This window comes from Coturnix japonica, chromosome 7 (genome assembly GCF_054131305.1).
Source record: "Coturnix japonica strain WE chromosome 7, WE-NBRP24, whole genome shotgun sequence".
Classification (NCBI taxonomy): domain Eukaryota; kingdom Metazoa; phylum Chordata; class Aves; order Galliformes; family Phasianidae; genus Coturnix; species Coturnix japonica.
The window spans coordinates 33041724-33069350 of NC_140669.1; the positions used below are offsets into that span (position 1 = coordinate 33041724).

Here is a 27627-nt window from a genome sequence, read left to right on the forward strand (position 1 = left end):
CCCTGGGCAGCATGAGCTCGTGGGGGCAGCCAGTCCATAGCACAGGGGCTGGAAATGGGTGATCTTTGTGATCCCTTCCATCTGTGATCACCCAGGACTTGTCCTCCAAACACTCATTTGGGGTGGAGCGGCCTTGAGAAGCGTCACGGAGCCCTGTTGGGACATGACGGGGCAGGCTGACAGGAGCTGCAAGGAGCTGCTGAGCGGGGGGTGCACGTGGAAACCCGACCATAAAGGCAAAAAATGCATGACATTGGGTGTAGGCTGTGCTGTGTCAGGAGAAAGCTGTTCCACAAAGCGCTCGTGAAACAACATTAGGCGTGTTAGCGTAGCATTATTCCCGTGCCAGCCACCATTTTAGTGGGAAAACCTGCACAAATCACACCAAAAAGGAGCGTGGGAAGCAGTGCATGGAGCTAATGGACATCTGAGAGTTAGTTTCACACTTTTCCTGACTACCAGATCCTTGCCAAAAGGCTGTTTTAAAACGATCGCAAGCCTCATTGACCCCGTTTTGTTCCTGTTTAATTTCTTTACAAATTGGAACAGCGGGAGAAGCAGGACTCTGTAGGGCTGTGGAGATGGTGAAGGGCCTGAGGGTGAGATGTGTGAGGAGTGGCTGATGTCCCTTGGTTTGTTTGTTTAGCCTGGAGAAGAGGAGGCTGAAGGGAGGACTCGTGTCAGCCTGCAGCTCCTCGCAGGGAGTGGAAGGGCAATGCTGAGCTCTGCTGACAGTGACAGAGCCTGAGGGAATGGCATGGAGCTGTGTGTGGTGGGGGGGAGGAAAAGGCTGCCCAGAGGGCAGTGGGTATGGCCCCAAGCACAGGGAGCATTGGGACATCGCTCTCAGCCATTGGGGTGAGGTTTGGGTGGTGCTGTGTGAGGCCTGGGTGTCCCCTGTGGGTCCCTTTCAACTTGGGGTATTCTATGGTTCTCCTGGTCAGCGTTGGGGGGACACTGTGATATTGCAGATCTGGGCTGTCCCTGTGTGGCTCCAGCACTGTGCTGCTCGCTGCAGGCTTTCGCAACCAGCTCCAGCAGAACTGTAGCTCCAGGCTGCTGTTGCTCACACCCTGGCTTGGAGGCATTATGGCACGTGGTGCTGGGGGGGCCCGTCTGTGCTCCTCCACCTCACTATCTGCTGGACCCATTTGCTCACCATCCTTCTGCAGCACATTGGGGTTCTGGCCATGAAACCGAGCAAGGAAAGGGTCGCTGCTCTGGGGACTGGTTGCTTTCATGGCCAGCAGAAATCTTGGACGTATTTTCTGGGTCATTTTCCCTTTCCTTTCTTTGGGGGAGAAGGAGTTAACGCAGGAGCAGCAGCAGCTGGCTAGTGTGGGCCACGAGCCCAAGGAGCTCGCACCGCTGGCTCTGCTCCTGGGCACTGAGGGGCTCGGGAGGGTCGCGGCCCGGCTGTGCGCCCCCCGGGGGCCGTGCCTGCTGCCAAGAGGCTGGCGCTGGGAGAGGAGGGCTCGCGACCGGCGGCGGGGCCACTCCTCCCAACGCTCCGGTTTGAAGGCTGGGAGCTGGAGAGGAGAGAGCGATGCGAGCGCTGCGGGCGCCTCGCTGGGGCCAAGCTGCTTCCTCTGCCCCTGAGCCCCTCTGGTTGAGAAGCCAGGGGGCTCGCTTTCCCCTCCCCATGGCTCTGCTCCACCTGGGGCTTTGGCTGCTGCTGGCTTCCTGCTGCATCTCCTCCTCTAACGCGCAGCTCCTTGACTGGATTTGGGGCAGCCCGAAAACATCGGGGACCCCCACGGCACCCAGCACTGCAGAGACGTCGCCAACTCTGAGCACACCACCAGCAGCAGGGGATGTGGCCACCACGCAGCGGCACTCGGAGCCAGAGCCCAGCATGGCAGCACCCACAGGACAGGAGAGCACTGAGAGCACGGATGGCACCGAGCAGGGGGACGGGAGCACAACGGGAATCACGGTGCCGACCAGCACCGCATGGACTGCCGCTCCCCCTCGCAGTACAGCACCCACCCACAGCCCCACCGAGACTCCGCTGCCCCTGGGAACGGGGAACTCCAATACGACGGAGCTGCCCCGGCAGCAGGAGGGGACGGTGGGTTCCCTGCAGAGGCCAGCAGCCACCCGTCCAGGTAGAGCTCCTTTCCCTTTCCCATCAGGTGACAGTGCCCACCACCCTGCGGCGCAGCAACACGGAGCATCGCCCACGCCACATGCTGCAGACCGTGCTGGGACACGGGGCTGGGGACCCTGGGCTGCCCCCCGGCCGTCCCCCGCCACTCCCAGCGCTGCAACACTGGGTGATGGGGACCCGAAGCGCAGCATCGACGGCGAGGGGCTGGCACTGCTTGGTGTCAGTGGGAACCAGAGCCCTTCTGCGCCCAAACTGAGGGCAGTGAGCGGTGCGGATTCTCCTCCTGCTGGTCCTCCCGAGTTCGATTTACTAACCTCCACCCTGCGAGTCGCTGGCGCGGGGTTCGCTCCCTCCTTCCCCAGACTGCTGCCAGCGGGTGGGCGCTGCCTGCCCCTCCCAGCCCACCTGCCCTTCTGCTCCATTCTGGGCACCAACCATATCAGATTGCCGAATTATCTCAGCCACGGCAGCGAGGCGGAAATTCGGGCTGCTTTGCATGAGTGGGAGGGGCTGCTTGAGTCTCGGTGCCACCGCTACTTGGAGTGGTTCCTCTGCTTGCTCCTGGTCCCTGGGTGTAGTGCCTCGGTCCCTGTAACTCCCCCGCCGTGCCAGGGCTTCTGTGAGGCCGTCAGAGACCTGTGCTGGATGCACTCGGCTGGTGGGCGCCTGCCTCTGCCCTGTGACTCTCTCCCCGAGGAGGACGGAGGGTATTCTTGTGTCTTTGTTAATGTATCCGCAGGTAATGTGGCTGGTGACCCTTGTCCATGTCCTCCCTCCGCATGTCTTACCAGCCTAAGCCTTCCAGCGCTACTGCCTCATCTCTGTGAGAGACCCCTGGCCAAAAGCCTCTCTACCCTACCTCAATTTTTGGGTTTTCACTCCTTCTGCAAAGAGGAACATCCTTGTCCCATCCTCAGGTTGTCCCTGCTGGAGAGGGATGTAGTGCTCACCATGGGGGCTTCAAGGTGACCCCAGGCTGGAGCTGGAGGGAGGCGCGGGGCATCACTCCCCAGCATGGGGCCAGGGCTGTGACCTCGCATATGTACACTCACGTGCCTGCTGCCCTGCCTTGAGGTTAATGATTTACCCACTGCTAATGTTTGATCCCCCTGCTCAGAAAGCAAGAGAGGTGCTTGGTGCTCGACTATTGCCATCAAGTGTTTTTGAGCCCTGCGTGACTTAGCCAGCGGGGTGAGGAGCCAAGGGTGGCAGCTTGGGGACAGAAACACTCCCCTGGAGCAGGGGATGAAAGCCAGAATGGGAACTCCTACTGCTGCCCCTTGCAGCTCCAGTGAATGGGGCTGTGTTCTCATGCTGGACCCTGTGCCCTCAGGTGACGTGGAGCAGACAGATCTGGGGGGTCACGGAACGCACACATGGCCTTGTTGGCCCCCTGGGCTGTCAAAGCAGCTCTCTGTGGGATGCGACGGGAAGGGGGAGAGGCGGGGATGCAGAGCAGCCTTGAGCATCTCTGGAGCCCTTCCAAGGGCAGCGGGAGCCAAAGCTCGGTCACTGTGGCCTCAGGCATCCCTGTGTGATTCTGTGCCAGCACCACCTGGAACTGCAGTTGTGCCCATGTGAGAACTGCGTGACCAGCTGTGAGGGTGCTAACAGTCCTCCATTGCAATCCATGGGCTGCCCAGGAGTCTCTCTGAGACAGTTTGGGGTTGGGATGGATCCATGGCTGGGGGATTCCCCTGCTGCCCACTGTGCATGGTCAGGAATGTCGGCAAGGCGGGAGTCCCGCTGCGGGGGTGAGCGCACAATATCGCATTGTAGTTGACAGTGCTGGCATGTGAGTGCTGTGCTGCAGGCAGATGGACCATCCCCACCCTGCAGATGGGATCTGGATGTGCCTGTGGCCATCATGGGCTTGTTCGCGTGTTGCAAGGTGCAAGCCTGTTTTCTTTGGGAAGCTTCCTTGTATCGTCGCCCAACTCCTGCTCTGTGCCAGGTGCAAGTGTTTGGAGAGGAAGGGGGAACCCAGAGATGGTTGAAATACCAAGGGAAAACAGGACTGTGAATTGCATTGCTAACAAAAGCCTCATTCAGCCTTCCCCTCTCCCCCCCCCCACCACCAAGCCTCAAAGCAGAGGATGGGCTGTCTACATGAAGAACTGCAGAGATGGCTCCTACATCCCTGCCGGTGTGGACCCCTGGGAGGAAGCTCTGATTTCCTCTTAGCTTAAAGCTTTTCTGAATTTGGCTTCCTCCAAGCCAAGATAAGCACCATCCATGCTTCCCAGTGGTGTCTCTTAAGGCCAGTGCTGCTGCACAGAGGGGCAGCTGACGCAGCATTGCATGGCATGGCTTGGCATGATGGGAGCAGCTTTGCCTTTTGCCTGCATGTGCCATCATGTGTGGGGCAACTCATGGTTGACCACCATCCACAGAACTGAGGTTGGCAGTGATAAATGTCCCCTGGCCTCTAGAATGAAGCATTTCTGTCATCCCTCCAGCAGGGCCAGCCGTCCTTGGCTTGGCAGCCACAGGAGCTGGGGGTGCTCCATGTGCTCCAAGTGCCGCCATGCTTTGGAATAGGAACCCAGGTATTCATCTCTTCCTGCCATCCCAAGGGACGTATTTCTCTCCCAAGCTGGGCTGAGCTGATTTGTTTATCTATTTTTAATATATATATTTGGTTTTCTTTTTTAAAATTCTCTGGAGGAAAATGCCTTGCTTCAGAGCAGGGTGAGGGTTCCCAGGCTCCTGCGCATACCCCGATATACCTGACTTGCGTTCAGCAGCAGGGAGGGAGGGGGGCACTGAATTGTCTCAGCTCCTCATATAGAGGCCCTTTGTGCTGTCTTGGTTGGCAGCATGAAGCCCAATCCCATGCTGCAGTCGTCGGCTGTTTTGGGGACCCCAGAATGGGAACCTGCAGCTGGGAGCGGCTGTTGGATATCTGTTTGCTCCTGGGAGATCTGGAGTTAAAAATCACCGACGCACAGCACGCTCACTTACTTGCTTGCATCAAGTTGGCACTGGCCCGAGAGGTTGACATAGGAGAGGAGGAATCCAGCGCCCATTGTGTGGGCGATGAGGATGTGCGTGCTGCCAAAACAACAGGAGTTTGCATCCAGAGGGCTGGCTCACACGGCCAGATGTTCAGCTGTGCCTGGTAGGAGAGACTGTCCTGACCAGAACTCCCTGAAGTGCCTTGAGAAAATGAGCTGGGGCAGGAGACGAGCTCGAAATTGAGATCATCTGGGAAGCCGGCGGGGTGCATGTCAGCCCCAGCCGCTTTCCCAGGCGGTGCAAGGGAAGGGCTGGGATGGTTCCCAGCCGTGGTTGACCCTATGGGGACTGGGCAGTGCGAGGCTGGTCACAACTTTGGAGCAGGCATGGGTGTGCAAGGGCATGACGTGCAGCCGTACCTGCGAGATATCTCACTTTATTGAGTTCTGGGATGCTACACCACCCTAACTGGAGAGCCATCAGCAAGGATTGGGAGCTGCATCCTCACTCTGCAGCTTGAGAAACACTGCTGCCTCATCTGGCTTGTGGCCCTGCTCCCCAGCACCCCCTGCTCTGTTCCAATGCACATCCTGGACCTTGGATATGGTACTGTTCCATTATGTGGATGTGCTTACCCCTGCCTTTTGTTGAACCTTTTGTTCAGAAGAAAGGTTGTCCATCCAGGTCCAGCAGAGCAGCAGCCCATTGGAGGCTTGAGACCTCTCTTGCCGTGTATAAAAATTCCTCTCATTTTCTGGACGAGGTCCCTACTGACTTTGGGAAGCCACATCTGTCCAGTTGGTGGGGCTGGGAGCAGAGTTAGCTTCAGGGAAAAGCACTGAAATGTTCCTCTGGGGACAGTGAGTGTTGGGGTCACATCCACAAGATGAGAAAATGAAGTAGCTATTAATTGACACAGGCTCGAAATAGCCTGATAGTTCACTGTTTGGTTCCCTCGTGGCTGGATGGGACTTTTAGGTTCAGCAGCTGCGATGTGAAGCAGTGTCGCTGGCTGGCTCGTATCCCCAGGCTGTGGAGCAGCATCACTGTGAGAGCAGTGGGTGGCCCTGGGCAGTGTCCCCAAAGGCACTGAAGCAGAGGGACCTGGTGAGGTTGCGTGTCCTTGCTGTGCTGTTTGTCACCATCCCTTCTCCCTCCTCTTTGCAGAGAACCTGAGCACTGAGGTCAGCCTCCTGGAGCTGATTGGAGACCCGCCACCAGAGGAGATCCTCAAAATCTATGGCCCTGAAAACAACCCTGGCTATGTCTTTGGACCCAATGCCAACACAGGCCAGGTGGCCCGGTACCACCTGCCCAGCCCCTTCTACCGAGACTTTTCTCTCCTCTTTCACATCCAGCCCACCACCCCACGGGCCGGTGTGCTCTTTGCCATCACAGACTCCTCACAGAGCATCATCTACGTGGGTGTTAAGCTCTCAGACCTGCAGATGGGCAAACAGCAGATCATCTTCTACTACACTGAGCCGGGCTCACAGAGCTCCTATGCGGCTGCCACCTTCACCGTGCCCACCCTGCTCAACCAGTGGACACGCTTTGCTATCAGCGTGGAGGAGGATGAAGTCGTCCTCTACCTGGACTGCGAGGAGCACGAGCGGGTCCGCTTTGAGCGCTCCCCAGATGAGATGGAACTGGAAGAAGGCTCCGGGCTCTTTGTTGCTCAGGCTGGAGGGGCTGATCCAGATAAATACCAGGTAATGCCTTGGGTCATCCCAGCCAGCACCTCTGAGGAGGAGAGAGGCTGTAGGGATGTGTCACCAGCCCATTGGTTCAAAGAGATTGAACTGAGCTCTTTGACAAGACAAACCAAAGGACGTGCTGTGCGCATCACCTAGGCAAGAAGGATTGGCTTAAGGTGCCATCATGATGTTATGTCCTTGGGCATCCCCAAGGCAAAGCTCTTAAGGCAAGGGGTGATGCGGTAGTGTTGTGGCATCCACCATGACCCCCAACTTCTTCAGCAAATGCTCTCTTGGAGCCTCCGCTTACTAAAAATACCCTTCTCCTTTGGTGCCTGCTAAATGGGCTGGTGAAATGTCTCTCTTAGCTGGAAAAAATGTTCAGGCTGGAGCATATCTTTGTTGGGCCATTATCTACAGGAAGACGGATGAGAGCTGGGAGGGAAGGTGATAGCTCAGCCTGTGCCTTGAGAATGGTCCATGTGTTAGATAAGATTTACTGGAAGTGTGGGGAAAATGCGGCTGACGTGGAAATCCCCCATAGTGTGTGCTGGAGGAAAGCTGCTCCATGAGGTTTCATTTGGGCTGTGTACTGCCCAACAATGGGGCAGTGCTTTTACCAAGGAGCTTTGCAGGGTGCATTTGTGGAATTAAACATTGCCTTGGCTCATGAGCAGAGCTATTAAACCACATAGGGCAGGAGGCAGCAAAAAGGTCCCAGGAAGGTGTTAATGCTTGATGCACCATGGACCAGTGGTTGAGGAGGTTCCAAGAGGTGTCAAGGACGGCCTCTCGCTTTGAACCTGCGGGGATGAAAAGCCACGGCCATGAAGGAAATCCTCCTCAGGAGGTTTGGTGGAGATTTGGCTAGCGAATGCAGGAAGAAAAGCCTGGAGCAGAGCATAGACGCTTTTGCCTTTCTAGCAGGTGATGTTTGTGCCTTGGGGAGGAGGCTGTGAGCCAGCTCTTGCAGAATGGCCCTCCTGCTGGCTGCCCCCAGTTCTCCTGCAGGGAATAATAAGCAGGCATCAAGGAAGAGGAGGCTGAGTCCTTGCGGCTCCACAGGTTCTGCCCAGCAGGCTCGGCATCTGCTTGGCATCTGACTGCCTCATGACCCAGCCCATGCTATTTGCAGCCGACAAGGCTGATTAAATCCTGGCCCCCAGACAAGCAGCAGAGCCAGTCACTGGCAGGCTGCATTTACCATAGAATATCCTGCATAAGGGACCCGTAAGGATCAGCTCGTAGGGTGTGCTGGATATTGGTGGTACAGAGCTGAGCATCCCCCAGAAAATAGACTGGAGAAGCTCAGGGTCCATATGGGTGGCATTTCCTTGGGGGGGTGGTTGCAGTTCCATGTTTTTATGCACAGTGCCTGGCTGCGCTGTAGCTGCCTCTGATTCTTGTTTTGTCAAACCCCTTGTGTTTCCTGAGTGCTCTGTGCTTTCAAGCAAGCTGAAATGTTATTTTAGGTGTCCTGCCCAGTGACAAGGCATCTTTCCTCTTCCAGCTCTCCTCCCTGCTGGGATCAGAGCATGGCCGTGTCCTGTCCTTGCAGCGAGGAGCTGGGCTTTGCTGGGTTGTGCTGTGGCCTCCAACCAGTGCCCTCCTATCAGGTAGCTCTGCTGTGAGGCTCTTCCTGAGGTGGCCTACTTAGGAAGGAATTTGTGGAGGTTTGTTGTATAAATAAGCATTCTGAACGCGCACAGCGCTTGCAAAACCCAAATAAATGGTAAGGAAGTGGGGATTAGCCTAAGAAATACAAAATAGGAGCTTTCCAGCAGCAGGATGGAGCTGGCAGGTGTCCCTTGGTGGGGAGTGGTGAAGAAGAGACGCCAGTTGGGATGGGGAATGCTCTGGCAAGGGGGAAATGAAGACTTGCTGTAAAAGCCTTGCTGTCTGGCTGCCCAAAGCCCGGCTGCAACCTCTCGGTGACAGAGCAGGCAGATGGCTTTTAGCTGTGGATCAGCATCCGGCAGCTCAGGGCTGGTGTGATCCACCCCCATTCTGGGGATGTGGTGGCAGGGTAGGAGGTACCCAGTGTGCATCCATCCCCAGTGGCATGATGTCTTGCAGGGTGTGATTGCTGACCTGAGGCTGCGAGGGGACCCACGGGCGGCTGAGCACCAGTGTGAGGAGGAGGAGGATGACACCGAGGTGAGCACAGAGCAGCTGCAGCCTGGGGGGGCTCCTCCTTGTCTCCCGGGCTGAGCCACTCTGTCTGTCCCTGGTTGAGTGCAGGCATCTGGAGATTTCGGCAGTGGGGCAGAGGACAGGCATGGTCACTTGGGGAAGGATAAGGTGAGTTGGCATTGTGCTCAATGGTGATACACAGGTTGGGGGAACTCAAAGTCAGTGTCCCCTTGTCACTGGCACAGGGAATCCCGGGGCTGCTGGATGCTGTCCCTGTCACCTCCCCACCCGTGGTGGAGGGCAGCGGGACAAGGAGCAGCGTGGGATCCCCCCAGCAGGCAGAAAGGACCAGAGTGGAGGAGAGGCTGCAGGTCTCCACAGGAGGTAACAGCAGCTGTCCTCTTTCCATTGTGCCACCACCCCAGTGGTGCTGGTCCCTGGCACAGTGGGGTGCGTCTGACATCTGTGTCTCTCACACATCCCTGCAGGCACTGGCCCCAAAGGTGAAAAAGGGGAGAAAGGTGAACGTGGCCTGAAGGGAGACTCAGGGACCAGTGGCATCTTGGGCACAGGCAATGCCAAGGGTGAGAAGGTAAGTTAGGGGCCGTTGGGGCTGCCTCCCCCACCAGTCTGCAGCAATGTGTCCACATTTGATGCTCATCTGTCTCCATTTCTGTCCTGCAGGGGGAGAAAGGTGAATTGGGCATCAAGGTGAGCACTGTCGGGGAGCTGGTCAGGGCTGTAGGGCCAAGCTGTGCCCATGCTGGCCACAAAGTCTGGGGTGCAAAGAGGTCAAGCCACTGGTCACAGTCAGACACTTTTCTGTCTCTTTCCCAGGGCAGCGCTGGATTTGGCTACCCTGGCTCTAAGGGCCAGAAAGGTGAGCCAGGAGAGCCTGGCCCCCCTGGCCCTCCCTCACAGCACACTGACGGCATGTCGCTGGAGCAAGTCACTGGCCCCCCCGGCCCCACTGGCCCCCCAGGAAAGGATGGGGCCCCTGGCAGGGATGGAGAGCCTGTGAGTCAAACCTCCCTCTCTTGCTCCCCCTTTCTCCCCTGCGCTGTACTCATCTCTCTCCTTTGCCATCCCTAGGGTGATCCCGGCGAGGATGGCAAACCTGTAAGTGGGAAGGGTTGTGGGATACTGTACAGGACAGCTGCTCTGTGCCCCACCACCCCCTGATGCCTGTTCTCCTGCTCCCCTTTACAGGGTGAGATGGGGCCCCCCGGGTTCCCAGGGACACCAGGAGAGTCTGGACAGAAGGGGGAGAAGGTAAGAGTAAGCGTGCTGGTGGTTGTGCTGGTGGCCATGCCAAATAACTGTGGCCACAGTGGACCAGGCAACCAGTCTGTGCTTGTGAACCATGATCTCTTCTCCGTCCCACAGGGTGACCCCGGTGTGGGGCCAAGGGGCCCCCCAGGACCACCAGGTCCCCCTGGACCTCCAGGACCCTCCTCCAGGCAGGATGGGCTGGTGAGTACTCCTGGGAGGCTGTAGAGCATGGCACCGTTGGACAGCATCCTTGTGCTGTCAAACACCTCAGCCCTGATGTTTCCTTTGTGCTTCTTCCCTAGACATTCATCGACATGGAGGGCTCTGGGTTTGGTGGTGACCTGGAGACCCTGCGGGTGAGTGGAAGACCCCTTCTCTGCAAAGTGTGAGGGATGCACTTGGCCATCGTCCCCTTCTTTTGCAGGGCCCACGAGGGCCACCTGGTCCCCCAGGCCCCCCAGGTGTGCCTGGCTTGCCAGGGGAGCCAGGAAGGTTTGGGATGAACAGCACAGACCTGCCAGGACCACCAGGTCTGCCGGGCAGAGATGGAACCCCTGGGCCCCCAGGGCCAGAGGTAGGTGCTGAGTGACCAAGGGGACCATCATAGGGCTGTCCCATGGTGGTGGCAGCTCTGTGCCCAGTGAAGCCACCTGCACTGAAGGCACCTCCTGGGCACCTTGCAGGGTCCTCTAGGTCCTCCTGGAAAAGATGGGATGCCTGGACCACCAGGGCCTAAAGGAGAGCGGGTGAGCACCTCCTGTTTCTTGCACCCACAGTGTCTCTGCTCTCTCTGGAGGCAGCTGCTGCTTGATCCCCTGGAGCATCTCTGGAGGCCTCAGCTCCAAGGGCCCGCAGCTCACTCATCTTAATATCTTCTTCCTCCTCTTTTCCAGGGTGATGTGGGTGATCTCGGTCTCCCTGGAGCGCCAGGACCCAAGGTAGGGTTCTCTGGGGTGCTGCACTGGGGGTAAATCTTGTGCCACATGGAGAGGGGACTGCTGGAACTCTTGGTGCACGGGCTTAAGGGTGCATGGGGCTGCTAGCCACATGATGTCGTGGGCCTGTAGGATGTCCCCAAGCCTGGAGCACAAAGGGAGGGGTGAACTGCCCACATAGGAAATGTTTTTCTGCCTTTAAAGATGAGAATAGCCCTTAAAGGAGCCAGTGGGCACCTGTACCTGCTTGGAAACACACTGTCTTGCATATCTATCTTCTCTCTGTCTCCACTCCTCCTCTAACCAGAGCAAACCACCTCCTCTCCCTTCCTGCCTGTTCCGGCTTCTTTCTTTTCCTGTCTCTGGGAAAGGCAAGAGGTAACAGCATGTAGGTGGCATGTCTGGACTGCATGCTTGTCCTTTCCCTACCTATGGGGTGAGGCTGCCCCTTGCCCACCACAGCCCCACAGCTGAGATGGGGTCAGGAGCTTTAAGCTGCAGGCCTGTGTGAATTGACATTCCCAGGTGCTATGAGCAGTGAGAGCATAGGTGGGGTGGGAGATGGAGCCTGCACCACTTAGACACCCATAACAAAATGCGGGATGCATGTGAATGCCCCCCTTTGGTGCAAAGTTCACCCTGGTGTCAGGGCAGCATGTAAAAGAGATAAAAAGAAAAAGAAGAAAAAAAAGAAACAGAAGTATTTATGGTTGTAGAAGAGCCTCTGGTGGCCATCATGCACATTGCACGGTGACCTGGCGCACTGTGCTATGTGGGGACAGCTCTGCACATTTCATCCACTCCTATGTTCTTTTCCCTTTGCAGGGCAGCAAGGGAGAAGCAGGACCAGTGGGTCCCCCAGGAGAGCCTGGCTTGGCTGGCCTCCCTGGGCCAGTTGGACCCCGAGGGCAGCCAGGGCCCCCAGGGCCCCCAGGTCCACCAGGGCCGGGATACGAGGCTGGATTTGTAAGTGCTGGGAGCTTTTATGGGGGTGGTGGCAGTACTTGTGGGGTGAGGGGGACAGGCACAGCTCAGCCCCTTCTCTTGTTGCAGAGTGACATGGAGGGCTCTGGACTGCCACTTGCCACCGGCTCCCCCGGACCACGTGGCCCCAGTGGACCACAGGTAGCTGTTGTTGCACTCCATCTCTCCTTCTTGCCCTCACCTGGTGTGTGCCTTGTGGCCGCTGTGCGCTCATGTCCCCTTGTCCTTGTGGTTTCTGCAGGGTATGCCAGGACTACCAGGGATCAAGGGCGAGATGGGCAGCCTCGGGCATCCTGGCCCTCCAGGCCCAAAGGTAGGAGTGGGATGCTGGGAGGGATGGGGTGGATCAAACGTGTCAGGGTGCTGTGCCTGTGGCTCACACCATCCTGATGCTCTTGCAGGGTGATGCTGGTGTGCCTGGTGTAGATGGCCGCCCTGGCCTGGAGGGCTTCCCTGGACCACAGGTAGGATCCACAGCCCCATCCCTGCCCCAAACCTGCTCCTTGCTCCAGACAGGGATGCTGCTTTCTTCCCAGTCCCCATCATTCTGTGGAAACCTCCATCCTTCCAACATCACCCCAAGCACCTTACAGGGCCTGGGTTTCCCCTGTGCTCACCCACGCTTCCATCCTCTTGCAGGGTCCAAAAGGCAGCCGTGGCAGCCCTGGTGAGAAGGTAGGTGTGGGCTGGGCACTGCTGGGATATGAGTGGGGCTGCTTTGTGGCAACTGGGTCTGACAACTTGTGTCCTGCAGGGTGAGCGAGGCCAAGATGGCTTGGGGCTGCCAGGTCCCCCTGGCCCACCTGGTCCCCCTGGGCAGGTCATCTACATCTCAAGTGAGGATGTAAGTAATAGCTTCTGGCTCCCTTGGGTTCGTGCCCAAGTACTGCGCCATTCCTATACTGGAGGGAGCTGAAGCTGGGGGCAAAAGGGCCTGTCCAGCCCTGTCACATGGAAAAAACAGGGGACCTCTGTGGTAGCTCTGCCTGTGCTGCAGGCTGGCCTCCAGAGCAAAGATCCCATTAAAAAAAAAACAACATGTTTTGACTGTTTTTCCAGAGGCCTTTGGCAGCTGTGCCGGGCCCAGAGGTAGGTACCTCCCCATGGCCCATCCCTCCCCCATCCATACCTGGGCAGTGCTCCTCAACAGCCATCTCTTTGCTCACTGTGTGCTCCTCCTATAGGGCAGAGCAGGACATGCTGGTTTCCCGGTGAGTGTCGGGATGTCAGCAGTGGGGCAGCCCCTGGGTACCAGCTGGGTAGCTGATGTGGGCTCTGCTCCTCTGCATAGGGCCCAGTGGGACCGAAGGGGGATCCAGGATCACCAGGCATCCAAGGTGCACCAGGGATGAAGGTAACAGCTTCTGGTCCCTCATTCTTCTGGATGGTGCCAGCCCTACAACACTGGGTGTGTGCTCCATTTGTGTGCCTCTTGCAGGGAGAGAAGGGAGAGCCCGGCGTCATCATCAGCCCAGATGGGACCATTGTTGCTGCCAATGTGAAAGGACAGAAGGTGAGTGTACGATGCTGGAGCATGGTGCTGGTGGTGGTGCTGCCATCCTGGTGCTGACATTTCCCTTTCTGACATTTCCACAGGGGGAGCCTGGGCTGCCGGGACCAATGGGCCCATCAGTAAGTCAGCATCGCTACTCTCCTTGTGCTTATGGAGGGATGGGGCTTTTTCGGTGCACTGAATGTTCCTGTCCTCTCTCTTCTCCCTCCAGGGCCCCCATGGACGAGCAGGGATGAAGGGAGAAATTGGCTTTCCGGGCAGACCTGTAAGACCCATTCTTGATTTGTTTTACATCCCTGCCTCTTGGCCACTTCGGTGCTCTCCCAGCACGCCCACCTGACCCCAAATGATTGTGTCTTCATGGGATGGTGGGGATGGAGGCAATACTGGGGAGGGAACACAAGGGCAGGAACACCAGCTCTGTCCTCTGTACTATGACATGGGGACAGGAGTGAGGCTGATGTTGTGCTGCTCCTCCACAGGGACGTCCTGGCATGAATGGGCTGAAGGGTGAGAAGGGTGACCCAGTGGACATCAGTAGTGTGCTGAACTTGCGAGTGAGTACAGCTGGGTGCACGTGGAGAGGGGAACAAGGGACCAAAGGGTCCTGCATCCCTTTGGCACAGGGCCCAATCCCCTTTGGGAACCTGTTGCATTGTCCAGGACCCTGATGCATCTTCTCTCCTCCAGGGTCCCCCTGGCCCTCCAGGTCCCCCTGGCCCTCCCGGGCCACCTGGCAGTGTGGTCTATGACAGTAACAATGTGAGTAGTCTGTGGTCCCCTCGGTACTTGGTGGGGTTGGAGAGGGCACCCCAGTGCTATCTGCCAGAGCTGGCACATTGGGCTGGCACCAGCAGCTGCTCTCTATGTCCATGCAGGGCTTCAGTGATGCCAGCCGTCCTGCCTTCCCGGGTAAGGGGAGTTCTGCATCCTGAGCACCTCCTGGCAGCCTGTGGACCCCAAGCAAGGGTGCCTATGTTGGAGTGGTGGCCATGGGGCCGCTCCTCTGAGATGGCATCACCCGTATGCTCCCCACAGGTTTCCACCAGTTTCCAGGTCAAAAGGGAGAGAAAGGAGATGTGGGTGCCCCGGGGCCCCCAGGTGAGTGGCACATCCCCATGGACAGAGAGACAAGTGGTGGGTGCCCTGTGTTCACACTCTGTCTCTCTCCAGGCCAGTTCCCCTATGACCTGAGCCGGTTCAGTGCCAGCCTGCGGGTAAGCTTTGCCTCATGGGGATGTCCTCAGCACATGGCCTGGCGCCATCTGGGACTGCGGGATGCACCCAACTACTTGTCCTAAGGGCACACTGTCCCACAGGGTGACAAGGGAGAGGCAGGTCTCAAAGGAGAGAAGGGTGAACCAGGTGGCTCCGCACTCTATGGCCCCAGTGTCACTGGGCCACCGGGGCCCCAGGGCTACCCAGGTCCACCGGTGAGTACAGCACACACTGTCATGAGTACCCCCCACCCTGATGGGGAGTACCCCATTGCACAAAGGGCAGGAGGCTCTGGGTGCTGGGGCTCTGCCTTTGTTTCAGGGATGCTCTTTCACACTATCCAGGGTCCCAAAGGGGACAGCATTGTTGGACCACCAGGGCCTCCTGGACCACAGGGACCCCCTGGCATTGGCTACGAAGGGCGGCAAGGCCCCCCAGGCCCTCCTGGCCCCCCTGGGCCACCCTCTTTCCCAGGTCCCCACAGACAAGGTGAGTATCTGCCCTGTGTCTCTGTCTGCTCCCCGGCACAGGACATCACTCACCATCTCTCTCTCCTTCCACCCAGCAATCAGCATCCCTGGCCCCCCTGGACCACCAGGCCCTCCTGGGCCACCAGGCACCAGCAGGACATCCCTGGGGGTGAGCTGGGGATGGGATGGGTTGAAGATATCACTCATGTCCCCACGCTGAGGCTGAGCCCTGTCTCTGTGCCTGCAGCTACGTGCCATGCCCACGTACCAGGCGATGCTGAGTGCAGCACACGAGCTGCCTGAGGGAGGACTCATCTTCCTGGCTGACCGGCAGGAGCTCTACATCCGCGTGCGCGGGGGCTTCCGCAGGGTGCTGGTGAGTGGGGGCAGGTGGCACTAGGATGCTCCAGCTGGGGTTTAGCATCGTCCTTCTGGGGATGCTCTTGGGGAGGGAAGAGCAGCTCTGCTCTCACACACTGTGTCCTTGCAGCTGGAGGAGCACAACCTGGTCCCCGGCTCGGCATTGGTGAGTCCCGTCCCTGTCCCTTCCATGTCCCTGTGCAGATTTGGGCAGCCCTGAGTGCTGTCTCCCGTTTGCCTCAGGACAATGAGGTATACGACAAGCTGCCTAGCATTCACTATGGAGGGGCCCAGCAACCCGTGCACCCCCTGCACAACCACAACCCACCACCCACTGCCCGGCCTTGGCGTGGGGATGAGGTGGTGGCCAACCAGCACCGCCTGCCCCAGCCACCCCTGCTGCAGCAGCACGAGCTCCTCAACAGCTACTACATCCACCGCTGGCCAGATCCAACCCCTGTGGCTGCCCACGTGCACCGGGACTTCCAGCCTGCTGTGAGTGCCACCAGTCCCTGCCCTGGGCAGCGAGATGGCTTAGGGAATGACGTGTCCCTAACACTGTTCATCTCCTCTGCAGCTGCACCTGGTGGCCCTCAACACCCCACTCAGCGGTGGCATGCGTGGCATTCGTGGTGCTGACTTCCAGTGCTTCCAGCAAGCTCGGCAGGTCGGGCTGGCTGGCACCTTCCGTGCTTTCCTCTCCTCCCGCCTGCAGGACCTGTACAGCATCGTGCGCAGGGCTGACCGCACCACTGTGCCCATCGTCAACCTACAGGTATGGCCTCAGACCCTCCTGGAAGCCTTTCACTGTGGGGTGTCCCTCCAGGTGGCACCCAGAGCTGCCATGAGATTGCTTGGCAGGAATGGCGACTTCAGAGCATCCCCTGCTTGGGGCTGCTGGGAGCCGCAGGTCGACGCTCTGGAGCTGTGATGGGCTGACCCCCATTTCTGCCCCCAGGACGAGATGCTCTTCAGTAACTGGGAGGCCCTCTTCACCGGCAGCGAGGCACCGCTGCGCGCTGGAGCCCGCATCCTCTCCTTCGATGGCCGGGACATCCTGCAGGACTCAGCATGGTGAGTGCAGGGCTGCTGTGCATGACAGGGTGCAGGATGTGGCTACTGCAGGCAGAGAGGGGACAGGGTTGGACTGGACACTGGGTGCCTCGCACTGCATCCTGTGCTGACCATCCTGAGCACCGGGTGTTGCATGTTGCATCCTGCTTTAGCCATCCTTGCAGGGAGAGTGGCTGGGGACTGGATCCCATCACAGCAGCCTCACATCCCTCTGCTTTTCAGGCCACAGAAGAGCATCTGGCACGGTTCGGATGCCAAGGGCCGTCGCCTGCCCGAGAGCTACTGTGAGGCATGGCGGACGGAGGAGCGTGGTACCAGCGGGCAGGCTTCCTCGCTGAGCTCAGGCAAGCTCCTGGAGCAGTCAGCCAGCAGCTGTCAGCACGCCTTTGTCGTCCTCTGCATTGAGAACAGCTTCATGACTGCCGCCAAAAAATGACCCTGCTCTCTGAGCACTGCACACCTCCTTGGGGAAGGTCTGATCCCTGCCACGCTCCTGCCTTCACCCCACTGGGTTTCTTCTCCCCCAGACCTAAAGCCAAAGAGTATCGCCATTGCCACTGCTCTGGCCTGGAGGGGGCTCACCCCTATCCCTGAGGATCAGGGCAGCTGTGGGCTGGCTGCCTTCTTCCTTCTGTACCTCTGGTTCCACTTCTTTTCTAACCCTTGTGTTTAACCGCTTCAGCCATACCCTTGTGTCAGCCACCTGCTCCTCCTCCCTCCTCAGATGCTCACCAGGGAGGCTGGGTGGGGAAGGATGCTCCGCAGGCAGGTTTTGGAGATGCTGTGCAGTGTCACCTGCTGGAAAACCCTGCTCGGTCCTGGACAGGAGCTCGAGGACAGCCCCAAATCCACATTGCTAGGGGTGTGGCATCTCCAGCCTACCCAAGGAGGACCCCAGCCATCCCCTCCCAGGTGAGGGACCGCCCCGTGGTGGTGGTGGGGCTCCCTAGTGCCTCACTCCAATGCAGTCTCCGTCCTCCCCAGGTAAGACCCATCCCACCCAGCCCTGCACCTCCTCTCCATCATCTATCCCTTGCTGGGCACAAGGTGAGCCCTGAGGTCTGGTCCCCATATCTGCCCCAAAGCCCCCTTCCATTTCTGCCTACTCCTGTATAGGGTCAGGCTCCCAGCCCTCTGTGTGCTCCCTGCTCCACGTGCTTTCTTTCAAGCACAGCTCAGTTGGGACCGAGGGGGTGCATAGGGCAGTGGGGCAGCCCCATAGCCAGGGCAGGAGTGGGGTGGCCCAGCATGCCCTTGGCATGTGTTTACATGTGTTTGCATGTGTGCATGTTGACCACATGTGGTACCTAGGCCAGACACTGCCAGCACCGCTGGGCCACCGCTATTGTGCCCCAGGGGCCAAGGCAGAGCAAAGACAGTTTGTATTGGTGTGGGCATATCCAAGGTGCTAAAAACAAAACAAAAAAAAGAAGAAAAAGGAAAAAAAAAAAGATAAATCTGTAACTAGCTTTTTATTATTTTATGGAAATCATTACCATAAAAGCTGTGCGAGTCACACGGCCTCTATTTCTTACAGTCTACTGTATTTTGTGTAATTAATGCAATTTAAAGCCTGTGGATCTTTATATTTTTTTTGTCAGTTGTGTCCCATAAACCATTTTCTAAAGGCACTGAATAAAGAAACGTTATCCTCTTGTAGCCTGGCTCCATGCAGCTCTGCAGGACGACGGGGGTGCCCCTTGCATGGTACCCTTTGGTGCTGCCATGGGCTTCCTGCCTCTGCTGGGGTATGTTTGGGCCCCAAGTAGGGGGTGGAAGGATGACCCTCAGGGCTGGGTGCTAGCTGTGTACTGCCAGCATCTTGCTGTGCACCCCGGTCACGGGGTGGAAGGGGCAGAAAGCTCAGCACCATCAGAAGGGTGGGAGGTGGAAGCATATGCTGGCGGTGACACTCATTGGTTGAGCCATGCCCAAGGTTGACTGAGCCATGCCAAAGGAGCCTGTCCATCCATCCGTCCTGCTATCCTGCCTCACTGGGTGCTGGCACTCAGGCTTGCACAGTAGCTGCCTCAGGGCTCTTCTCCTGCACCTGCCCCTCAATGGGGATCAGCTCTGGTGGCTGCGCATGGCGGCTGTGTCGGATGACCACCACCGTGGCCATCAGCAGGTAGACCAGTGCCAGCAGTGAAAAGTAGCCAAAGTACACATAGAACTGTAAGAGAGTGGTTCAGCAGCCAGCCCCACACTACTACGGGAACCCTCCCTCCTCCTCCCCAGTCCCGTCCTACCTGGGGGTGCACAGAGAGGCCCAAGCCCCTCTTGTCGGCCACAATGATGGTGATGATGGTCTTCAGCACGGTGCCAAAGAACGTGTTGACCCCGAAGACGAGGGCGCAGAGCTCTTTGGATAAGGAGGTAGCTATCTGGAAACTGCGAGATGAGGAGGGTGGTGAGCACCAGCCCCACTACCACCCCACACACACACCCCAAAGCCCTCCCAATGAGGGGTCGGAGTACCACACACATGGCAATGGGAACCAGAAACTGATAGGAGCCACGGAAGAGGACATAGGCCATGTAGCAGAGCCAGATGTTTCCGGTGGTGTTCATGAGTAGCAGCAGCCCTGCTTGTATGGCTGTCACCACACCAATCACCAGCGCTGACCACAGTGCCCAGCGGATCTTCAAGTAGCCAGCCGCGAAGGAGGCGATGGCTCCTGCACAAGGAGACACGAGGGACACCATCAACACTTCACCATCACAACATGCAGCTCCGCCATGTCCTCAAAGCCCACTGACACCACCCCACACAAAGCATCATGAAGACCCTGTCCCCAGGGCACACAACGGGATGAGGATGTCCCAGACACGTACCCAGCAGCGTGGAGGCGGCGTCCACCCCACCATTGTACACCCGCTGGTTGTCCCTGGCCGGGTAGATGTCGTTCCAGAGGATCTGCACGTAGTACAGTACCAGGTAGTAGCCAGCTGAATTGAAGATCCACCAGAAGGACCAGAGCTGGAGCCGGGGCTGCTTGGCCACCGTGCACACCTCCCGCAGCATGCGGCACAGCACGGCTTGACGCCAGCCCCCCATCACCTTCCCATCGTCTGCCTTGTCCCCGCTGTCCATCTTGTCCCCACCAGCCATCTTATCCAGCTCAGTGGGTGAGGCACCATTGCAGGCCACCTCGGCCCTGTTGAAGAAGAGGCTGCGCTTGGGCCGTTCCAGGAAGAGGGTGAGGAGCAGGCCGAAGGTGACGAAGCCCAACGAGATGTAGTTGAGGGTGAGGAAGCGAACGCTGCCAAGTGTGACACAGAGCTGCCCCAGCACCGAGCTGGTGAAGACGCCCAGGAGGACGGAGGAGCGGGAGTAGCTGGCCATGCGCTGGTAGCGGGACGGGGCTACAAGGGAGAAGATGTAGGAGGAGTAGGCGATACGTGCAGCCATGGTGATGCCGTAGAAAAACTCCATCAGCTGCATGGCCAAAACGGAGGTGCCCAGCACCAGTAGAAGCCAGATGGAGATGTGGCTCAGGCTCTGCAGCACCAACACTGGCTTGTAGCGCAGGTAGTCCGTCAGCAGGAAGATGGGCACCAGCACCACCATGTAGGAGTACGTCAGCACCGGCATGATCTCATTAGTCACCTGCCATGTGTGGGAGAAGGCTGAGTGCTCCCCAGCCCAGGGAGGAATTTGGCCCTGCAAGCTTGGCCCAGCTGAGCCCTGACCCCCTCCTGCGCTGGGAACGCGGCGTTCCCATGGAGGCTAGGAGCAGGGTCAGCAGCGCTTAGCAGGGGGCATCCTGCCTAACCCTCTCGCTGCCGGCAGCCCAGCCATGCACTCCCTGCTTCCCCATCCCCAATAGCACAAAGCAAGCTCAGCCTTCTATCCCACCAAGAACCCCCTGCCCCCGACAGCAGCTTCCAGGCATGTGGGGGACAGCAGCTACCAATACCCCATGCTGCCTGGTGCTGGCACCCATGATGGGAGGTGCACAGTTCAAGCCCTAATGCCAGTGGCTGAAAGTGATGCGCCAGAGCGGAGGTACACACGTCTCACCTCCACCCGTGTGAAGTTCTTGTCGGGTCCCAGCAGGTAGGGTGTGATGAAGCTCTCCCCAGGCCGGATCTGTGTCATGAAGCCATAGAAGCACAGGTAGAAGACCTGCAGCTTCCAGCGCTGCTCCGGAGCTGTCTCCACGGGCGGCTTCTTGCCCTCGTCCCGTTGGGGCATGGCGACAGCACTGTGCTGGGGCAGGGGCTCACGCCTGGGCACTGTCATCTACGCGGGTGCCGTTGCGCTGGGCTGCTGTGCTTTGGCTGCCGGTGCTCCCCAGCGCATCGCTGCAGCTTCTGGGGAGAGAGCAGCATTTGGCACAGCATCAATCTCCTCCGTAACGGCAACACAAATAAACCACAAACTTCTCTCCCCAGGAGATGTTCTTGCAACAATGAGAGCCCACTGAGATCAAAAAGAGCTTTATTTTGCCAAAGGGGGCCCTCTGTTTCAGGCAGTGTTTTCAAAGCATAGCTCAAGATCCTATGGATGCACCGTGGTGGGGCTGTCCATCCCCACACCCACCTCACTGCCACCTGTTTTAAAGGCAGGGGAGTTTTACCCCCTCCCCAAAGCAAAGCTGCCCTTTGAGTGCATTTTCCCAGCAGCTGATCCATGAGGATTTTAGAGAACCCAACGATAGTGACATTACCCAAAGCTGTGCTGGAGTGCTCAAGCAGCAGCAACCAGGGAGGGAAGTGCCCTGAACTGTCACGAGGTTCATGGTCTGCTGAAGGATTAATGTCCAAATCCCTGAACTTGGCACCGGGAGGCCTGATTAGCAGTCATGGGATGGGATGGGGAAGGCAGAGACCCCTGATGAGCACACAGGCTTTCAGAAAGGACTTCCAGGAGCTGCTTTTCTGCCTATGCTGTCGTGTAATAGACCTCGTCCTGTTTAGTATCTTTACTAATTGTCTGGACAAGGAGATGGAGTGCACCATCAGTAAGATTCTGGATGACATCAAGCTGTTGGGAAGCATTGATCTGCATGGGGGTAAGAAGGCCCTACAGAGGGATCTGGACAGGCCAATGGAATGAGCTTCAACAAGACTGAGTGTCAGGTCCTGCATTTTGGTCACATGCATCGCTACAGGAGAAGGGTCTGGAGCACAAGTCTGATGGGGAACAGCTGAAGGTTGTTCAGTGTGGAGAAGAGGAAGCTCAGGAGAGACCTTATTACTCTCTACAGCTGCCTGAAAGGAGGCTGTGGTGAGGTGGGGGTTGGCCTCTAACTGTGATAGAGCAAGATGGAATAGCCTTAAGCTGGGCAAGGAGAGGTTCGGGCTGGACAGCAGGAACAGGCTGCCCAGGGAGTCACAATCCCTGCACGAGTTCAAGAAATGCAGAGATATGGCACTGAGGGACATGGTGGGATGGGTTGGTGGTTGGACTAGATGATCTTAGCGGTCTTTTCCACCTTCTACAATTGATTCTGCATCCCCATGCAGAAATCCCTTCACTCCATCCCATGCAACCCCACAGCTGCCAACGACCACATCCCCAAAGCTTCCCCTGCCTACATCTGCCTTCCCAGAAGGCAGGCTCTTGGATGCCGTTCCCCTTCCAGTTGGCATTTCAAAGCCACACAAACGAGGGCACGCGCAAAACAGAGTAAGGAAAGGGGTCCGCAGCTCACCGGAGGAATGAAGCTCCCTCCCCTCCCCACCGTCGCAGCGAACTCCCCCCGCCCCGCCGTCCTCTCAGCTCTCCTCCCTACCCCGCAGTGTTCTCCACGCTCCACGTGTGCGCGCACGAATCCGTGCCACCGGGACCAAGGTCTACGAACCCCGTGACCCGTTCAGCGCGGCTCCTCGGCGCCGTTCCAAGCCCTATCCCCAAATAACCGCAAGTTCACGGCCAGCGCAGACCCGCGAGGACTCGTCCCTATGGAGGGGTCCCTCCACCGGGCTGTCAAACGGCTGCCCTATGGAAATACCCGTAGGGCTTTCGTATGGGGCTCCGGGCGAGACCCAGGCACGCGTGAGGAGGACAGAGCGGTGGCTGTGACCTTGCGGAAGGGCCGCGGGCGGCCGGGAGAAGGCACAGCGACCCGCACAGCGACCCGCACAGCGACCCGCACAGCCCGGCCCGGCTGCGGGGCTGCCGTCCCACGGCGAGAGCGCGTGGTTCTGTGCGGACACGCTTCGGGGGCAGCGGTGGGAAGGGGCCCAGCGAGCAGAGAGGGAGGATGCACGACCAACTGGAGTAACCCCACCACAAAGTACACCCCAGAAATACACCGCCTGAGGGGCATCTCTGCCTCAGATCCCCGCAGCCGAGGGACGGGCGCGCATGGGATGCACGTAGGAGAGGAGTGGGGTGCGGGGTGCCGGGACCCCCGCACGGCCGCATCCCTCGCATCCTCGGTACCGCGGCTCCCTGCATCCCAGTGTCCCCCCCCCGGTGCCCGGCCGTACCTGCGCGGGGGCGGGCATAGGGACGCGGACAGCCCCGCTGCCGCAGAAGCGGAATGAAGAGGAAGAGGAGGAGGGCGAAAATGTTAGGGGGGAAGAGCCGGGGAGACCCGGGAAATGTAGTCCCATGTGCGCGGGGGGAAGGAGACTACAGCCCCCACAGTGCTGCGGGAGGAAGGAAGAGGAGGAGACAGAGCAAAAGGACGAGGGGGAGGGACGCGCTGCCCGGGCGCCAGCCGCGTGTCTTCATCGTCGTGCCGCCCCTTAGAGCTCTGCCTGCGGATCCTCCCGCTGGGTGCTTCGTGTGTCCCCTCCGGGGTCCATGCCGAGCCTTCGGAGCTGCGCACCTCTCCAGGCTCCTCGGAGCCCATCTGCAGGTGGCGGTGGTGTCCCGCCGCGTAGAGATGTATGTCCCCGCTGCTCCCCCCCTCCTGTGCCCCCTAGGGTCGATGGGGGGATATTTCCGATGTCACGGCGATGATCTCCATACGCTATAAATAGCTCAGAAACGGGTATTAACCACGAGTGCTCCGCCCCCTCCCCCTGCCCGCAGCGTGGGCCGGGCTGCGTGTCCACCTCCGCCCCCAGCAGTCACTGTGCCAGAAGCAACTCGACCCGACAGCGCTCGGCTGCTCCATGAAATATTCATAGCCCCGCGCCCGTCTGGCAGGGGTCCCAGCCCGGGCCTTTCTGCGCCCCAGCACCGCACAGCGCGCAGGCCCTGCGGGCAAACCTCTGTTTCCCCTGCTGTAGGGACGTCCCATCCACCGCCACAAGCCTGTATTTATTTTGCTTCTATATTTTTCCACCTTATCTCAAACAATCGGAGATGTTTGTTCGGGTGCGGGACACCGCGGCTGGATGCCGCCTGAGTGCGCACAGGTTTTGCCGGGGGATGCTCGTTTTGTCCCCTTCCTTTTAAAGAGATGAGAGAGGCCCGGCGGGGTCGTTGCTTATTCATAGGGGTCAGGACCCTCCCTTACGTCCTGCAGCATCTCGGTGCGCACTCGGGGTGTTTGCCCCCGCTGGGACCCCCAGCAGCACATCCCGACCCCACACCCCAGCAGCTGCGTCTCGGTGCCAACGCGCTGCCACCGCCCGCTCCAGCCGCCGGCCGAACGTTCCCACTCGGGACGGCGCACCCCAAATCGCACCGCCGGGCTGTGGCAGGGGTCAGCGCCTCCCCAAAAGCCAAGGGCTGTCACCCCGCGGTGCTGCCGGTGGCGGTCCCCAGGTGCTGCGGCGGCAGCGGGAGGATGAGGGTGAGGATGAGGATGGGGTGGGCTCAGCTCGGCGGGGTGGGCAGGGCCTGCGGGGCCGGGCAGGGCGCACAGCTCCGGCTGCCGCCGCCTCGGAGCCAGCCCCGCCGCGCCCTGCCGCCTCCCCCTCCGCCCCCGGCCTCCCCTCCCCGCTCTGCCCCTCTCCTCCCTCCCCGACCCCCTGCCCCTGCCCCTGCCCCGTCCTTCCGCGCCTCTCCAGAGCCCGTCCGTCCGTCCGTCCATCAGAGGCAGGTAGGATTTTTCTTTCCCTGGACTTTGTTCTTTTTGGGAGGGTCCGGCCGCGTCCCCCCCGTTGAGGCAGGGTGGGAGGGAGAGGCAGCCCCCAGGGCTGCTCCCGCCCAGCTGTGCCTCTCCCGGGGCTGTGCCATCTCCTGCGCTGCTAGGGATTTTGTGTTCCTGTTCCCATCCCGGGATGGGATCCCATCCCTTCTTGGATGATGACAGCAAGCCCTAAAGCACTGCCCCTGCATCCCCATCCCCAAGCTGCACGGATGGGAGCAGCTCAGGCCCTGAGATGAGCGGTGGCAAGGATGTTGCATGGGTGGGTTTGGCCCTGGGCACTGCCTTTGGGGTGCGAGCCCCTGTAGGGTCCTGCATGCGCCATGTACCGGGTCACTGGTGGTGTCTGAGCCCTTATCTCTGGCCCTCCTAGCACCCACCAGGCAAACTCGTGGCTGCACCCACAGCCAGGTGAATGTGCCCCCAGCCTCAGTGCCCATAGATGAAGGAGGCCCTTGTACTTTGGAGCCCGTGTCTCCAAGCATTTGGACATCCTGATTCCTCCCATGGCTGCTGTGCTGCGGAGCGTCCCCACCCTGGCACGGATGTTGCATGGCCCCCCGGGAATGGTGCAGAGCGCTGTGTTGCAGTACATCCCCTCTGCCCTGGGTTGGGCAGGTGTTCCCTAGAGAGTGAGCAGCAGCACCCCATGCAGAGCTGTGCCTGCTTGTAGCCCTAGGGATGGGAGGTGAGGAATCTCATCCATGCTTTCGAGGATTGTTTCCATTGCAGCCTTTGGGCGGATGTGATTGGGAAACCCACACCCAACTTGTTTTCATATTGTGAAGGTGCAGCTCTGCTGCATGATGCAAAGCAGTCCCTAGCAGGTGCCAAAACCCGTGCCACTGGAGTGGGTTGGAAGATGCTCAGCTCTCAGGGCTGTGTTGGGGGTCTCCAGCCCAGATCTGTCTGGTGGCTGAGCGTGGGACTCCAGCTTCTGTCTCTGGGCTGTGCGAAGGATGTGGGAGAGTACGGGCATATTTTGGAGCTGAAGCTCCCACCAGTGCAATGGCTGTGCCCTCATTGCTGTGCTGCAGCACCGCCGTGTGTGGATCCCCGTGCTGGCCCTGCAGGGAGCTACGGGTGGGGAACCAAAGCGCATTCTCCTCCCTTCCGTTCCCTCACAGAGATTCCCACGATCATCTTTGTGACCACAAATAGATGCTCTCATCCCTCTCTTTTATCACAGAAAAACTGCTCCTTTAAGCGTCCCCAAGGAGCCAGCTGTGTGTGTCACCTCCCCAAGGTGGCAGAGTGTCCTTGCCTCGGTCCCCACCACCCCATGGCCATATGGCCAGGATGCAGGCAGCCCCAGTGGCCAGTAGAGCTGGCGGTGACAGCATCTTGGAGTTGTTACCTCCCTGGAAGAGGTTAAGCCTGGAGCCAGGCTCTGGTGTCCTGCTGATAGCTGTTTTGCGTCTGGGTGCGGTAAAAGCTTTTACGCCTTGGCTGGGTTTCAAGGGCAGAGGCTGGAGGATGACTCACACTCCCCAGCTGCCAAGGAGCAAACCTGTGCTGCTGACTTCTGCTAGCACAAGGTGATGGCTTCCTGAAAATATACGCGCCTGCTGCATTTAGGGGTGTAGCAACTATCCCTCCTGCAGGTGGGAGGGATTCCTCCCTCGGGAATGACGGCAGCTTTCATCCTTCTACCGGCTGTGCCGCAGACCTTCCCATGCCACCACACCATGCAATGCTAGGGCCCATCACCAGGGGTAAGCAGAGAACATAGGGGAGACTGATGGGCTGCCGGGATGCTGCTCCATGCCTGTCCTGGTGATACTGATGATGTCTTAATGGGAAGTGGATTGATTGATGGCAAGGTCCTCGCTGCCACTGCACTGCTGGGCTTGAACCTGGACAGCTTTAAAGTGTTACAGAGCCAGTCCAGCCCATCACGCTCCCAGAATGGCCAAGGTGAGGGCTTTGGGAAGTGGTAGAAGAATGAATTGGATGAAGAATGGATGTGAACAATTTCTGGAAGAATTTGTAGAAGGATCTGGAGAATGCCCGTGGGGGCACGGAGCACAAAAGGCTGGCTCTGCTGGAGAAGAAAACAGACTGAGATTTCAGAAAGGGAGGGAAGGACCGAAGCTCTCCTCTGTCCCTAATAACCGGAAAGGGAAGGATAAGCTTCGGCTCCGGCGCAGCGAGGCTGCTCGGCGGTGCGGGGTTGCCACCTAGTGCTGCCACTGGCGTCAGCAGGGTTGACATCTGGCTGGATGATGGGCTGAGATAACATGGGAGCTGCCCACGTTACCTGCATCTCTGCAGCCTGAAGGAGATGTGTTCTAAACCAAAATTTGCCTCTTTTTATGTGTTTCCTCTCATTCAGCTTCGTGCCAGCATCCCTGTGCTCAGGATTTGCTTGGACTCAATTATCTTAGAGGTCTTTTCCAACCTAAAAGATTCTGTGATTCCATGAATTGCCACAGAGCTTTGAGTTTTCAGTGTGAAACGATTCCAGCTGGCCACAGCCTGCCATCACCCTGCTCAGAGCAGGACTCAGAGACCTCCAGAGGTTCTCACAGCCTGAGTTACCCCATGGCTCTGTTTTATGTCCAAACACAGGAGCAGTTCACTGCTTAAAGGCATGAAGGCAACATTTTGGGGAGCTGTAGGGAAAAGAGCCCAGAGCACGACTGGAACAAAGCCATTGTCTGGGAAGGTGCTATTCCATAGGGCCACAGTGTTCGGTGACTGCTGCACACAACACACCTTGAGTCAGGCAGACAGCTTGGGAAGCCGCAGTGCCAACAGCAAGCAGGCACACTGCTGACATTCCTGACATCTGTCAGCTCTGGGGAGGATGCATCTGCTTTGGATGCTTTGTGGCTCAGAGGGCAGGCTGCAGCTCCAAGGCGGGGAGGGAGGAGCAGTGTGTTAAATGTCCCAGCCAAGCTATA

At 58.7% G+C, this 27627-nt stretch overlaps 3 protein-coding genes across 32 annotated transcripts in view; 2 read left to right on the forward strand and 1 right to left on the reverse strand.

The window, feature by feature from the left end:
* The first annotated feature begins 1488 nt into the window (after nt 1–1488).
* Nucleotides 1489–18383, forward strand: COL18A1 (collagen type XVIII alpha 1 chain). Of its 5 annotated transcripts, none has more exons than XM_085553663.1 (41): nt 1490–2849; nt 6236–6780; nt 8842–8922; nt 9007–9066; nt 9144–9282; nt 9387–9490; nt 9583–9609; nt 9736–9915; nt 9991–10017; nt 10108–10170; nt 10285–10371; nt 10473–10526; nt 10595–10744; nt 10854–10916; nt 11064–11108; nt 11931–12071; nt 12159–12230; nt 12331–12402; nt 12491–12553; nt 12729–12764; nt 12844–12933; nt 13149–13178; nt 13274–13300; nt 13381–13443; nt 13528–13602; nt 13686–13721; nt 13814–13867; nt 14085–14159; nt 14293–14364; nt 14481–14514; nt 14641–14703; nt 14776–14819; nt 14922–15035; nt 15165–15309; nt 15386–15459; nt 15538–15666; nt 15781–15816; nt 15894–16145; nt 16228–16425; nt 16609–16724; nt 16947–18383. In XM_085553663.1, the coding sequence occupies exons 1-41, from the start codon at nt 1547–1549 to the stop codon at nt 17158–17160; spliced, it is 5253 nt and encodes a 1750-aa protein (XP_085409789.1). In that variant the 5' UTR covers nt 1490–1546; the 3' UTR covers nt 17161–18383. The 5 variants fall into 5 exon arrangements, with proteins under 5 accessions (XP_085409790.1, XP_085409791.1, XP_085409789.1 ...); XM_015867689.3 differs by having other exon boundaries at nt 1491–2108; XM_085553664.1 differs by lacking the exon at nt 13149–13178 and having other exon boundaries at nt 1489–2849.
* On the reverse strand, nt 18178–23666 carry SLC19A1 (solute carrier family 19 member 1). 3 transcript variants are annotated; one of them, XM_085553719.1, is made up of 6 exons: nt 23510–23666; nt 20749–21041; nt 19560–20334; nt 19210–19402; nt 18974–19115; nt 18178–18897 (listed from the first exon to the last, which is right to left on the reverse strand). In XM_085553719.1, exons 2-6 carry the CDS (start codon nt 20968–20970, stop codon nt 18733–18735), a joined length of 1497 nt encoding a protein of 498 aa, XP_085409845.1. In that variant the 5' UTR covers nt 20971–21041; nt 23510–23666; the 3' UTR covers nt 18178–18732. The 3 variants fall into 3 exon arrangements, with proteins under 3 accessions (XP_085409845.1, XP_015723185.2, XP_015723186.2); XM_015867699.3 differs by lacking the exon at nt 23510–23666 and adding an exon at nt 23166–23264; XM_015867700.3 differs by lacking the exon at nt 23510–23666 and adding an exon at nt 22466–22580.
* A 291-nt stretch (nt 23667–23957) lies between these two features.
* The window catches only part of PCBP3 (poly(rC) binding protein 3), a 47235-nt gene continuing 43565 nt past the window's right edge, over nt 23958–27627 (forward strand). For 13 of the 24 annotated variants that reach the window (XR_014948438.1, XM_085553693.1, XM_085553696.1 and 10 more), the window contains exon 1: nt 24467–24673. The gene's annotated coding sequence lies outside the window, so the exon portion shown is untranslated. Of the gene's footprint in view, nt 24674–27627 lie in introns of all 24 variants that reach the window. The other 11 variants (XM_085553699.1, XM_085553717.1, XM_085553702.1 and 8 more) reach the window with 5 other exon arrangements.